A 13,320-nucleotide genomic window follows, 5' to 3' on the forward strand; every position below is an offset into this window, starting at 1 on the left:
TGACTTTCTCACATAACTCATTTGAAATTCACAGGAAGTCATGAGGTGTTTTTGTGAATTAAATAAAGAAAATAAAGATGCACTTAATGTGTATGTGTGTGTTTTACAAACTGATCATGTCCCATCTTATTTATAACACCTTTTTTTTCCCTTTGCTTGAGAACTTTGAAAGGGGAATCCCATGCATTGGCATGTCCAAAAGGTGGCAGTGTTGAGTTTTACAATGGTGCGCGAGGGCATGACCAATCTCTTCAATTCACCTTTCTTTTCTTTTCTTTTCTTTTTTCTTTTTTTTTTTTTTGTCAATTGTCTCTAAAGTTATTCAACATATAATCCATTTATAGTTTACATTTTGCACCTATATTTTTGTGCTTTAAAAAAATGAAAGAAAGAAATGTTAGATATTGTTCTTAATAAATTTAACTGAGCGACAAAATTATTTATGGTGCATCAAAAATCGCATAATATTAAAATATGTAAAATAAAGTACATGTGCAAATAGTTAAATGCTATAAATCTATTTATTTAAAAAATACAGTTATAGGCAAATATGCTTCATATTAGATAAATGTAAAACTAAAGCCACATCTATCTATCTATCTATCTATCTATATCTATTTTTGTTTTTTCTCCCATTCTCTTTTTCTTCAAAACGTGCAGCATTTATGCTCCTACGATTAATAAATCTACAGCATGCATGCTTCACTTTCTTTCACTCAATAAAAAAAAATGAATAAAACTGGAATAAATTGTTGCTCGAACCTGTATAATAACGGATATTAAAGTTACGGCTGTAGTAGTCAAAGAGTTAAGAGTCTGTGTCCCAGCTGACAGTCAGCTGATGGCCTTTGACAGTTGAGAAAAGTTTTGTTTCTGTAGGCTACTAATATGTTAATTAGCTCTCTGAGTGTGCGACCCTATTGGCTCTTCGTCCGAGTCAATTTCCCATTTCCAGCCTGACGTCAGGGCAGCTACAATGCTCTTAAACTCATCTGCTGTGTGATCCCTCTAAAAAATCGCCCCACCAGTCAGCGGCTTATAACGTGCGAGGCTGCATTTGCTCCCTTACTTTCGGCTTTTTCTCCCTCTCCGCTTGCGCAATGTATTCATGAAGAAAGTGTTGAATGTTTGAAATACAAAACCGCCGAATTTCACATGCTGAAAAAGGACTCCGCTGCTCGTGTGCGCGGCACTGGTGTGTCTGTGCAATAGACTCTGCAAAGAAAAACTACTCATACACGCCTGCAAGTCCGTGGCTGCAAAAAGGGACGCTGAAAACCTCGTTTTTCAATTTCAAGACAAACGCTTAAAAATCAAACTGGCTCACGTTCTTCCCAACCAACCCAGTTTGACAGCTGCTCTTCAGCCCATTTGGAGGACTGTCAGCAGCAAGAGGATGGCATCAGAGCTGGCAATGAGCAACTCCGACCTGCCCACCAGTCCCCTGGCCATGGAATATGTTAATGACTTCGATCTGATGAAGTTTGAAGTGAAAAAGGAGCCGGTGGAGCCCGATCGCAACATCAACCAGTGCAGTCGCCTTATCGCCGGGGGATCCTTGTCTTCCACCCCGATGAGCACGCCTTGCAGCTCGGTGCCCCCTTCCCCAAGCTTCTCGGCGCCCAGTCCGGGCTCGGGGAGCGATCAGAAGACACACATAGAGGATTTCTACTGGATGTCCGGTTATCAACAGCAGTTGAATCCAGAGGCGCTGGGCTTCAGCCCCGAAGACGCAGTCGAGGCGCTGATCAACAGCAGTCACCAGCTCCAGTCTTTCGATGGCTATGCCAGGGGCCAGCAGTTTGCTGGCGCTGCCGGAGCAGGAGGCACCATGGCCGGAGAAGAGATGGGGTCCGCCGCAGCCGTGGTGTCGGCAGTTATCGCTGCCGCAGCCGCTCAGAACGGCGGGCAACACCACCACCACCACCATCACCACCACAACAGCAGCAGCGGCCACCACCAGGCACCCGGCGTCCAGTCCAACGGCACTTCTGGGACAAATCACCCACACATGCGCTTGGACGACCGGTTTTCAGACGACCAGCTGGTAACCATGTCAGTGCGGGAGCTCAACCGGCAGCTACGGGGGGTCAGCAAGGAAGAAGTGATCAGATTGAAACAGAAGAGGAGGACCCTTAAGAACAGAGGCTACGCTCAGTCCTGTCGGTTCAAGCGGGTCCAGCAGCGGCACGTCCTGGAGGGGGAGAAGACGCAACTCGTGCAGCAGGTCGAGCACCTAAAGCAGGAGATCTCCAGGCTGGTCCGGGAGAGGGACGCGTACAAAGAAAAGTATGAGAAGCTCATCAGCAACGGCTTCAGAGAAAATGGATCCAGCAGTGACAACAACCCTTCATCTCCGGAGTTTTTCATGTGAGTCTCGACATTATCGTGAAAAAAAAAGAATATCAGATGAGTTACTCACCCCCGCTTAAAAAGTTTTCATTATGAAACTTTCTTTTTTTTCATTTGGCGCAAATGCCTACTAGACCAAGAACTCATTTGTCAACTTTTTTGATTTTTTTTTTTTTAATTTTTGTTTTATACATTTTTTTTTAAAAAAAAAACAAGAGTTTGCTCCATTCTGCGGCTGCATTTAGATTTGGAGGGCTTGTCGTCCGTGTTTTTTTTTTTTTTTTTTTTTTTTTTTTTTTAATTTCGGAGGGGCATATTCAGAAAACTTTCATCTACGTTTTTCTATCATATTCAGTATATTATCTACATAGCCTGTTTGTCAAGATTTTTCATCGTTGTTCATTAGATTTGCAGTGTTTGAGTAAGATATGATTTTTGAAAGTTGATCCAACTTCATGCGGCAGTAACCTTTACAAAGTGTGCATGCAAGCACTCGGTATACTCTTGAAGTTCATCAACTTGCCCTTTTTCATCATTTTACTTTTAATTCAGTGTACAGATACCTGTCAAAACTGCATCCATCGACAATATGTTTTTGGTCTTATTACCTTTTTTTTTTTTGTCTGCCAAACTTGGAGGATTGCGAGCCTGCCGTTTGACGCCACCTCATCTCATGCGTTTGCTTGTTATTGTGTTGAGCAACAAAAGACTATATTCATTACAAACTATTCATTGTTTTTAAGGAGATGTGTTATTGAACTGGCCTGCATGCTGGACATGTATGGTTTTTCTTTCTGATGTCCTTTTTTTTGTCGGATGACTCCAGCATGGCATTCATAACTTCATTTATGGCCTCCTCACTTTTTTGGGACAGCAACAAAAAAGTGACAGGACTTCCCAACCCCTTGTAATCTATACAAGTACAGTTCAGCTGTGTTGAAGTGCACCACCATCGACTGTCATTAGGCTGCAGTGAATGCGCTTATATGCATTCTTGATGGAAGTTGATCGGCGGGGATCCTGGTTCGAGGGGAAACGAAAAGTCTTCACTATAAAGGAAATCATCAGTCCCTTTCCTGGAAGTTTAGTTTGCTGCTTGAAGCCTACTGTTATTTAAAGATATTCCATTGTGCATTTGACAAACTTTAATTTTTTTAAGCATAATTTAAGTACAAAGTTTTATAATCTAAGTTGCAAAAAAAAAAAAAAAAAAAAATAACGTGCTACAGGTTGAAGCCTATAGATTACTGGGATAATTATTAAGAAGAGAGCTGCACAAAAGTATTTTTGACATCGGTTTAAAGAAATTGGCTCGGCTCCAGCAGTGCTGTATAGTGCATAAACAGCGTTTTTGCAGCATGTTCTTCAAACACAAGTGTGAGAGCTCCATTGCTCTCCGCCACACATTTCATTATTTTAGTTCAAGTTTGAGAAGATCATCCTCATAAGTTAAAGTCAGCTGCCATGCTTTTGGAAATGTGTTTTATGAACGAACTGAAGCATTTGGGACTGAAATGCACTAAAAAGAAATTCTCGCCTGTAATCATGTAGAAGTTGAGAAAAAAAAAAAAGTTCCACATCTCAAGAAGATAGCCCATTTGGCATTGTGTTATGACGTAATCGTAACATTTTTGATACTTTATTATCAGTTCAGGAGAGACTGTTGTTTTGTCTTAAACGAACTCAATATTTGCAAAGCAATAACATTTATTATAATCAATAATGTCTGGACATTGTTAGATCGTCAGGAATTGACACCCTGCATGTGCAAAAAGAGGGAGTACCATTCGCCAATAAATCTTAAAAATATGTTAATTAATCTTTCATCTTATATATAGTATATATATATATTTTGCTGTGCAAAATTATTTCACTCACTAACCATATGTGATGTTCATATGTGCTCGTTTTTTTTTCATTTCATACAATTAAATGATATGCAATAAATGTATGTAATTGTCTTCAATAAGTTTCTCACTTTTCTTTTGACTGGTGCTCGGGATTTTTGCTGTGAATGAAACATAATGAAACTAGAAGAGGGATCAAAAATCAAGATTACAGCACTACAATTTAACGCTGTATATATTTGCTACTGTTGCACTTTTTTCATGTGTTTTTTGGCCCAATACTCATTTAAAACCGGACCACACTGACTGGATCAGGAACATGATTTTAATAAGAGTCATTTATCTATTTACTCAAACTGATTAAGCAACAAAATTGGAAAGCAGCTCAGGTTGACACACTTTTATTCATTTTTGACGCTTGACAGTGCTGCATGTAAAAATGTTCATTGTTGAGATGCAAGTCCAATGTTACAGATAAGCTGAGGAAACCACAAAGATAAAGACACTCATTGGCCTGCATGTGAAGGTACTTTTTATGACACACTATTGTTAGATAGAGATTTTAGAGCTTTTTTCTTTTCTTCCGATCTCAAAATTAACAGAATAAAAAATCATTTTCAGAATATCATGACCCAAAAATGTATACTAAAATCATATTTGCTGTCATGACTTTTTTTTTTCAGTATTTCAACTCCATTTCCATCATCTTTACAACGAAGGCACAACTATATTATATTTAAAATTATTTGGTCCATGCATTTCATCCTCATTTTGGATTACTGAAGATAATGTTATGGAGACAAATATGATTTACATCATTTTTTTTCTTACTGTAAAATGTGACCTGTGATTAGTGAATGAGTCTGTGTGTGTAAGGACAGAGACTGTGTGTGTGTGTGTGTGTGTGTGCTTATGTTTGTGCACATGTGGGTTTGTGCATGCATGTCTGTGAATGTGCAGAAGTGTGAATGTGACTTAATGTGTGTTTTTTCTTCAATGACAGTAGCGATGACATTTCTATGTGCATTTCTTGTGCATGTTGTATTTGCATCCTTCGTGTGCCCTTTTTCATACTGCTTGCTTCCTGATCTGTGTATGTGTTGTGTCTTGTGTGCCCGCTATCTGTGTCAGCTTTTTTGGACACTACGTGCTAACTGTCATGTAGCATGTCACCATTTGGCTTTCCCAACTTCATCCCACTTTATCCTATTTGTCGGAAGGCCTGGATGCTGGCCTGGAGTAGATATGCCCTCAGAGTGGGGGGTGCAGGGAGGGCACAGGCATGTAAGGCATGTGAGGGGGCGCTGGAGAAGGTGCCAATGTAAGTCAGCCGCTGCGGTGGGCAGCAGAAGCTCAGCGCTGCTATACCCAATCTTGCATTTTAGTAGGTGTTTACAAATCTAATTTTGACTTCTTTCAACACTACTTGAACTTCACTGGTGCATTAACTGAAAGGGCCACTTTTCTGAAACACAAGAGGAAAAGTTCTTTTGTAAGTTCTGGGACAAGGAATAGCCTTGTGGGCATCTTGTTTCACTGTTCCAGAACAATTTGTTTGTTGAAACAGGAAGACCAATGTGCCAGAATACACTTTGAAAAAACACTAAGGTTTCTGAGGACAGATTCAGTCTGGATTTGTCAGCACACTCATAGGATTTTTTGCAACTTAGACACACTTTGTGTGTGCATGGCTGTGAGCAAAGCACATATACAAAGGGCACCTTTCACTAAAATTAACCACACTGTCAGTATGTTAACAAAGCAGCGAGCGATCAACTGTTATCCTACACTATGAAGAGTAGTGTTTGCAGTTATAAATTTCATACTTGTTAAATTCACAAAAAAGCCATCTTATGCACCATCTGCCAGCGGTGATGTGCTGCACAGCTCGTATAGGAAGGGCAGTTTAAACCCACTACTTGCATCCCGCTCTGTTTTGTGTGATTTCCTCTAAGGTGCGTGCTGCTGCTGTGGTGGCTGATTTGCCCAGAGTGAGGGGAAAGACTGAGACAATGGTCAGGCTTGGGCTGAATTAAATGATTTTGCTGATGATTAATAGTGGTGTGGGCCACTGGCTCCTGCGATGTAGAGATGATAAATCGTGAGTGCAGCTCCGTGCAGCTGTGCCAGTGTTGGGTTTTAGCATGCACACACCATGCAATTTACAGCCAAGCCGCTCTCCTTCTTCCTCAATTTATCTAATTACATCTATTTGATCTGAGCAGTAGCGCTGCTATATTTTGTTATTTCATATTAACCACAACAATGTATTGCATGGCTTCAGTAGGGATAATTGTTTGCTTTTTCTCCTCTTTAAAGAACATGTTTCTGTACTTGCCATTTCAAAGGGAAAATAATTTTCGCTTTACTTTCGAGTTAGGCTTTTCTTCCCTGAAGGCCACACATTTGTGTGGTGGCTTTTTTGATGTGTTTTGAGTGGTATGTAAAAAATGAAAATTTGGTTTCAGTTTAAGAGTGCCCTGTTCTACTCTTTAGCTTGTTTATTTTGATTGTTTCCTTATTGGGGTAGATCAGTTAGACCTCTAATGTCAGTGCACTAGAACTAAGAACATACTCACCGCACAACATCAAATGAAAACACACTCACCAGCCACACACACCAGCACCAACACACACACACAGACAAACAATAAATAGCCCTGCATTGATTTGCTCCAGCCTTTTGTTTCACAGCTTGATATTCCTTGTGGTCTTTTCTGTATTCTGGCATTTATATGACTCAAATACTTTAGTCTCCAAGCTAAATGACATTTGCATGAAGACAGATTTAATTTGCAAAAGATGTTTCCCCTTATATCTGTGGCACCAGTGCGCTATGGCTATGCAAGTGATAAATCTATCGATCTTACAATTATGCATTTATATGGTATGTTGGCACTATGCGGGTTGACAGCATAAGCTGCAGCATGATGCTCTCTCGAATAGCGGTACGCCAGTTGACAAACTCAAAAATCAGGGCTAGTTGGGGGTCTGGATTCTTACAGGCTTTAGAAGGTGCCAGAAGAAAGGCTGCAGAGGATCTGTTGTGTTGCTGTTTGTGTGTGATTCTGCATCTCTTAACTCACGCCGGCCTGTGTGCCAGGTCGATTAATGCCTGTGTAGGTAATACGTGTGCTTGTGTGTGTGTAAATGTGAGAGTATGTTTCTATGCATGCATGTGTGTGTCTCCTGTCGTCTTTTGGAGAAGAGGATGAGTAGAGGTCAAAAGTTACAGCGCACAAGGCTGCTCTCAAAGTCATTAGAGTAATCCCTGCCCTGGGGAGCTCATGCTCATTTCCTCTGCCCAGAACCCACTGAATGAGATGTACATGCACATCCGACATGGTACAGTACACAGTAAATTCAAGACTACTCACTGCCAATTTTTTTTTTTTTTTTTTACCCATTTCCTGTATTTTGCTGCTGTCTTAGAGAGTTACTCTACTGCAGCATACTTTTTTCTGGTACTGAGGATTTCAACAAAATCTTAATACTTTAAGGCAAAAACATATTCTTGTAAGTGTGTTTGTATAAAAGCAATATTATTAAGTAATGTATACACATGAATCAGCTCCAAGTAGATGAGTCATACGGTAGGTTGAAATACACACAACATATTTATGTATTTACATGCACTATGCAGCATTGAAGTGTTACCTTCATTTTTAAAATGTATGGAACAGGGCAGACATGGCTCTTGGCCAATGGCTGACAGGTTTACTTGCATGACACCAAACATTTTTCTTTTTTCACCCTATGTAGCTGAACAGAAATAGCCACTGAGCCACAGTCAAGTGGGAATAAGGATGGTAAAAATAAGGCAGCCTTTGTACTGATTGAACTAATCACAGTAGTATAATGGGCATTGTCTGGTAGTGTTTGAGGCACCCGTGATGATCACAGAGTGCAGTTAATTTTATTTTAACACTCACATCATACAAGGATTGAACTGTGGCTGTTGCAAAGACACAACAAAACAACCAGTGGTACTTGAGGGAAATTCATTGTTCCCTGTTAAATATCCATCAACCATGTCCTAAACTGGGATTTTCAGTGTTCGTCCTGAGTTAACACTTTAATCAAAGTTTAAAAAAAACATGTAACTGTCAAAATATTTTTATTTTATTATTTGAAAGGAAGGTTTAACTTCTCTCTAGTAATGCAATTTATCTAAAATAAAATTTAATAAAAGGAAAAATTAAAAAAAAAAAAAAAAAACTGATCTGATCTCACATTTTCACTTACATGGTCTTCTACTTAGAAGAAGTTGTCAAAGTTTTTTTTTTAAAAAGTTGCGTTTCACGATTTCATTTTAAACATACAGTATGAAAAGATATATGTACAGAGCTATTTAATATAATTTTGTAACAAACAGGACAGTGTGTGTGTATTATAAAAAGTGATACTTTGAAGGAAACTTCTGCATTCTTTCCATTATCCATTTTTATCCTATTGGTTGCTAGGATTGGAGCCTGTCTGTATATACATAAACTGAAACACTCATAATCCTTTCACAGGACCACAATTGCCTCCTATTTTTTTATTATTATTATTATTTAAATACATTTTGAAATCATATAGAATCATAATAATCATAATTTTAATGTATGTATTTCATTAATCTTAGATTTTGTCAGATTACTTTTCTCAGGGACAAATCACAAAACATCTGATCATTTATGAGTTTGGGTTTCCTGAAAAACAGTAATGCAGATAAGAGGATATCATGAATGTGCAGAGTTAACAGTAACAGTATCAGTATCAGTTGTCTCAGCACAGCCAGGTGGCAGTCACATCTGTGAATGATCTGTCTTGATTCTTAACAGATAAAAAAACAAAGAAAATCCCTTCTCTTTACACTGTATATGAGAAGTACAGTACAAAAACACTCACTCCTTCGGAATTAAACGGACATCAGGGATCAATTAAGGTGCTTATTTTATCAGAGTACGCCTTGCTCTTTCTATATATTTCTTCTTTTTTTTGTGTAGCAGAAAGTCACAGCATGCTTCAAATAGACATTAAGCGGATACGCATGGTGTCATTAGAGAGTTGTCCTTGAAAGACTGGCTGCAGGTTATGTTGGTAATGAGGTGGTTGGGACTTGCTGGGGTAATTTTATATGTCTGTAAATGGACCCAAACCAAGAGCCTGTGACTTAAATAAATGCAACACCATCTCCCAGCAGCCCGGCTGCACAAAAGGTGAGTTAAAAAATATATATATATTCATATATATACATCTATCTATATATATATATATATCTATATATATATATATATATATATATATATATATATATATATATATATATATATATATATATATCTATATATCTATATATATATCTATATCTATATATATATCTATATATATATATATATATATATATATATATATATATATATATATATAGAAGTGGCATCTTCTACAAATATTTTTTTTTTAAAACTCACTAAAGATATCCTGTATGAACAAAATCGCATATAAAATCCATGCATGTTAGGTTTCAAGTTTTAATAGAATCATTAGTTTTTCCTGTAATTTTCAAAGCATGCTTATGAAATGTAGAGCTGCAGCTGAGCAGTGCATACGAGACACAGATGAGGATTTAGTCTTCGTCTAACAATAACCAAATTTTTTTTGCATGGGGAGTATTCTCCTTGCTTATGTTCTCCCTGTAACATGTATAGCATGATGTTTACTGCTGGAGAACGATAACAACAGTAGGTGAAATAAACATCAATAGAACATTTCCGTACATTTCTAACAGATGATTTGCACCAGCATGTTAACTGACATCGTGATTCAGCTCTGTATTATGTATTAGTGCAGTGCAGAAGCCTAACAAATACTAGAGAATCTACAGAATCTCTTCTCTCAATGTAATCTCTCACTTTTTCAGCACAGTTTTTAAACTTTCTTCAAAAACCAGGATATCTCTCCCACTGATTAAAGTTTACACTTGTGATTTAGATGCAAGACTCTCTTTCTGCTGCGGTACTAATCTCATCCGGCTGCATCACTGCTGTTTCCCTGCAGTTTCTATATACTCTGTAGAACTGAGTTATGTGGCATTTATTTGAAAATCCAATGATTTAAAATTTCCTTCACTGCAGTGTATGGGCAAAGTATTTCCACAACTGTCATTTTCCACAGCGTTTTAAAGGGACCCTGCTTGGCATCCATGCGCAGGGAGCTAAGAGCTAAGCTAATGTTTTCACTTGTGTAACATTTATAGTCAGTATGAATAACTGTATACAGACTTGCCTATTGCTTGTGTGTGTTTTGAGAGTGGGGGGGTGAGGGGCGGCAAATGAAAGTGTCTGTCATGAAGCCAACCTCCACTGTTAATTTGTGAGTGCGATAAACTCCCTGCCTTTTAGAACAATTGTGTAATTTGATGAAATGAGCAGGTATAAAAGTATTTTGCGTTTTGCTACGGCATACTGCATGCTTAGATATTTTAGTTTTGTCTCTGGTGGTTACAGTGTTTTGATGCATGGGTTCTGCCTGTAGAATCTATTTGCATGCAAATTTTTACATTTCCTTCCGCATCAAACGCTTACTATGATACATGTACTGTATTTCACCAGACAGACAAGGTGAGAGTGAATCTCACTTGAAATGGATCTACTTGTTTCTTTGTGATTGTTTGTGCGCGTCTGTGTATGTGTACGCATGTGTGTGTGTGTGTGTGTTTGACGGTGTGGCGGAGAGTGGAACACAGTTGAAGAAACAAAGGAGTGAAGGCAAAAGACACTGTGTGCATTTGCTTTGATATTCATTTATCCACTCTTATGTGTTTTGTCCAATCTTATCTGCTCCTCTAGGTCTTCAAGAAAATTCCTCCATCTGTGATTTCAAGCCCCATTCCTCCGTGCCCTTGGCTCCTTGAGGTAAAACACATCTTACTCTCAGCTTTTTTTGTTTTTCCTTCTCCTGTAGTTCTAACCTTATGACAGTGAGTGAAACAAGTCCACAAAATATTAGTCCTGTAAAAGAAAATCAGAATTGTAATAACAATACCAAATATAATTATTAATATGTACTGGTGTGGTTGACTCTATTCTCCTATTTTATCACTGCACAATTAAACCCATACTGAATATTCATTAATATCATACTCCCATTAATACAGCCACTAGATGCAGTACTGAATGTTCTATAGCATACTGCATGTCTGTAAGGCTTCCATAATGGCTACATAATGTACCGTAGTTTGTCAATTCCTATTCATATGCTGAAGAGCATACACCTTCTTTATGTTCACAATATCTCTCTCCATCACATCTCTCTCTATCTCCCTAATACAATGACTATACAGAGTACTGTATGCATTTTCCCACCTTATTTAAATCCACAAAGAAAAAAAATAAAAATCCAGCAACACAGATATGAAGTTTTCAGGCCTCCTGAATCAACAGCACAACCAGCAGATTATAGCCACTCATTCAAATGTATATTACATGTTCAGATTTTGCGTGAAAAAGGCAAGAGAGAAAAAACCGGAGCATCTCGGACAACAGGCGAGGCAGAGTGAAGAATAAGCTTATAGTCCTGAAATCAATTCACAGAGACAGAGAGGAACCTGGGCAAATGTATATTGCAAGTCCAATTGTTCCTGTAATGGTTTCACTGATTGTTCTATAGCAAACCGCTTGGTCATGACACATAAGGATGAGAGGTTCGAGCTTGTATTCAGGACTACTGTCCACCTTGGTGAAGCAAAAATGTATGAGTGTGTGCGCGTGTGTCTCTGTTTGCGTGTACATGTATTTGTATCCCGTGTTATTTACTTGATTGTGTCTAAGTGGGGCGTGGGATCAGTAGCTGGCCTTTCTCCAGCTCCACTTAACTTCAGTAGGGGAAGCAGGACAAAAGCCATCGGGGAAGACAAGGACAAATCATCTTTAGATGAAGTGTTTTAAGTGCTCTGATTCTCCTCCCACGTCATCACTGTGAATTAGGTGCCCTCTGCTCACTGCTAAGGGGTGTAGAATATAAACAATGCCAAAGGAACGGATGTTAAACGAATGAAAGTGGAAAACCATGAGGGTGTCAATCTTAGTCAGCCTCGTAAATCTCAGTTCCCTTGCCATGCCGCTGCGCTGTACCAATGTTGCACTCTGACAACCTGCCAGCTGAGCTTAGAGGGGCTGCATGCGGTGTGGTCTGGTCGATCCTGTTCTTAGCGGTTTCAGCTATGGCAGACGTGGCAGGCAGAGCCATGTCTTTGTTTTATGCAAATCCATGCATATGAGGAGCGGGGAGGGCGATGAGCAGTCTGGCCACGTAGCTCCAGGAGGACAGGCTGAGTGATGGAGACGGAGAGCCAGGTCTCGGTGTCCTTGCCTGGGGAAAGAGTGTCCTGACTCCGGCCTGGACTGCCTAGACACCATCAGGACACTGTGTCACTGCGCCCCTACCCTACTAACACAAGAGAGAAAGACTTTCCCAAGCACTAATGTATTTACACTGAGAGATGTTGAGATGGCGAGGAGATAAAGAGAGGTTAACATTGATATGAGACTGCCAGTGTGTCTCACCTGTGACTGGTGTGTGTGTGTGTGTTACGAATGCAGGCGCACCTCGGGGGTTCGCCATGCAAAAAGGCACTGGAGTTCAGAGCCCAGCAGGGGGTTGAAGGACCCAGAATATGCTGACAAAGATAAAACGCCAGGTGTGTGTATAGGTGCTGTAAGTGTGTGAAACAGGCTGTGAGAGAGAGAGAGAAAGAGAGAGAGACAGATCAGTGTAAATATATATTAGGGAAGCAGGCTGGTGTATGTGTGTTCATGAATGTGTGCATGTCTGTGTGTATGTGTTTCACATAGTCATTATATAAAAGGTAGGCAATGCCACCACCCATGTGGCTGCTGAAAAGCAGGGTGGTTTGGGTGAAACTTGCTGAAATAGTCTCACCCACACACCACATCCAGACACAACGATCCATTTCCCATCTTCACAAGTGTCTTTTGCTTCTTGATATCAGTGAAGTTCATCTGTAGAGCAAATAACACCTTGTGAATGTTTTCTAAAAAAATTTTGTGCACCCATCCTCTCTATGCTCACCCATCCCCAGAGCTGCGTGCTAACAGTAACGCTCGGTCGGAGGCTC

General features: G+C 39.5%; 1 protein-coding gene across 5 annotated transcripts in view; it reads left to right on the forward strand.

Annotated features, from left to right (window-relative positions):
• The first annotated feature begins 511 nt into the window (after positions 1–511).
• Positions 512–13,320, forward strand: part of mafa (v-maf avian musculoaponeurotic fibrosarcoma oncogene homolog a (paralog a)) — a 77,264-nt gene continuing 64,455 nt past the window's right edge. For 3 of the 5 annotated variants that reach the window (XR_006097575.1, XM_042419844.1, XM_042419855.1), the window contains exons 1-2: positions 512–2,370; positions 11,033–11,098. Coding sequence is in view for 3 of the 5 variants with exons in the window: in XM_042419844.1 (XP_042275778.1) it covers positions 1,397–2,370; positions 11,033–11,060 (1,002 nt within the window). In the remaining 2 variants the exon portion in view is untranslated. Of the gene's footprint in view, positions 2,371–11,032; positions 13,205–13,320 lie in introns of those variants that run through there. The other 2 variants (XR_006097573.1, XM_042419836.1) reach the window with 2 other exon arrangements.

The sequence above is a fragment of the Thunnus maccoyii genome, chromosome 1, assembly GCF_910596095.1.
Source record: "Thunnus maccoyii chromosome 1, fThuMac1.1, whole genome shotgun sequence".
Classification (NCBI taxonomy): Eukaryota; Metazoa; Chordata; class Actinopteri; order Scombriformes; family Scombridae; genus Thunnus; species Thunnus maccoyii.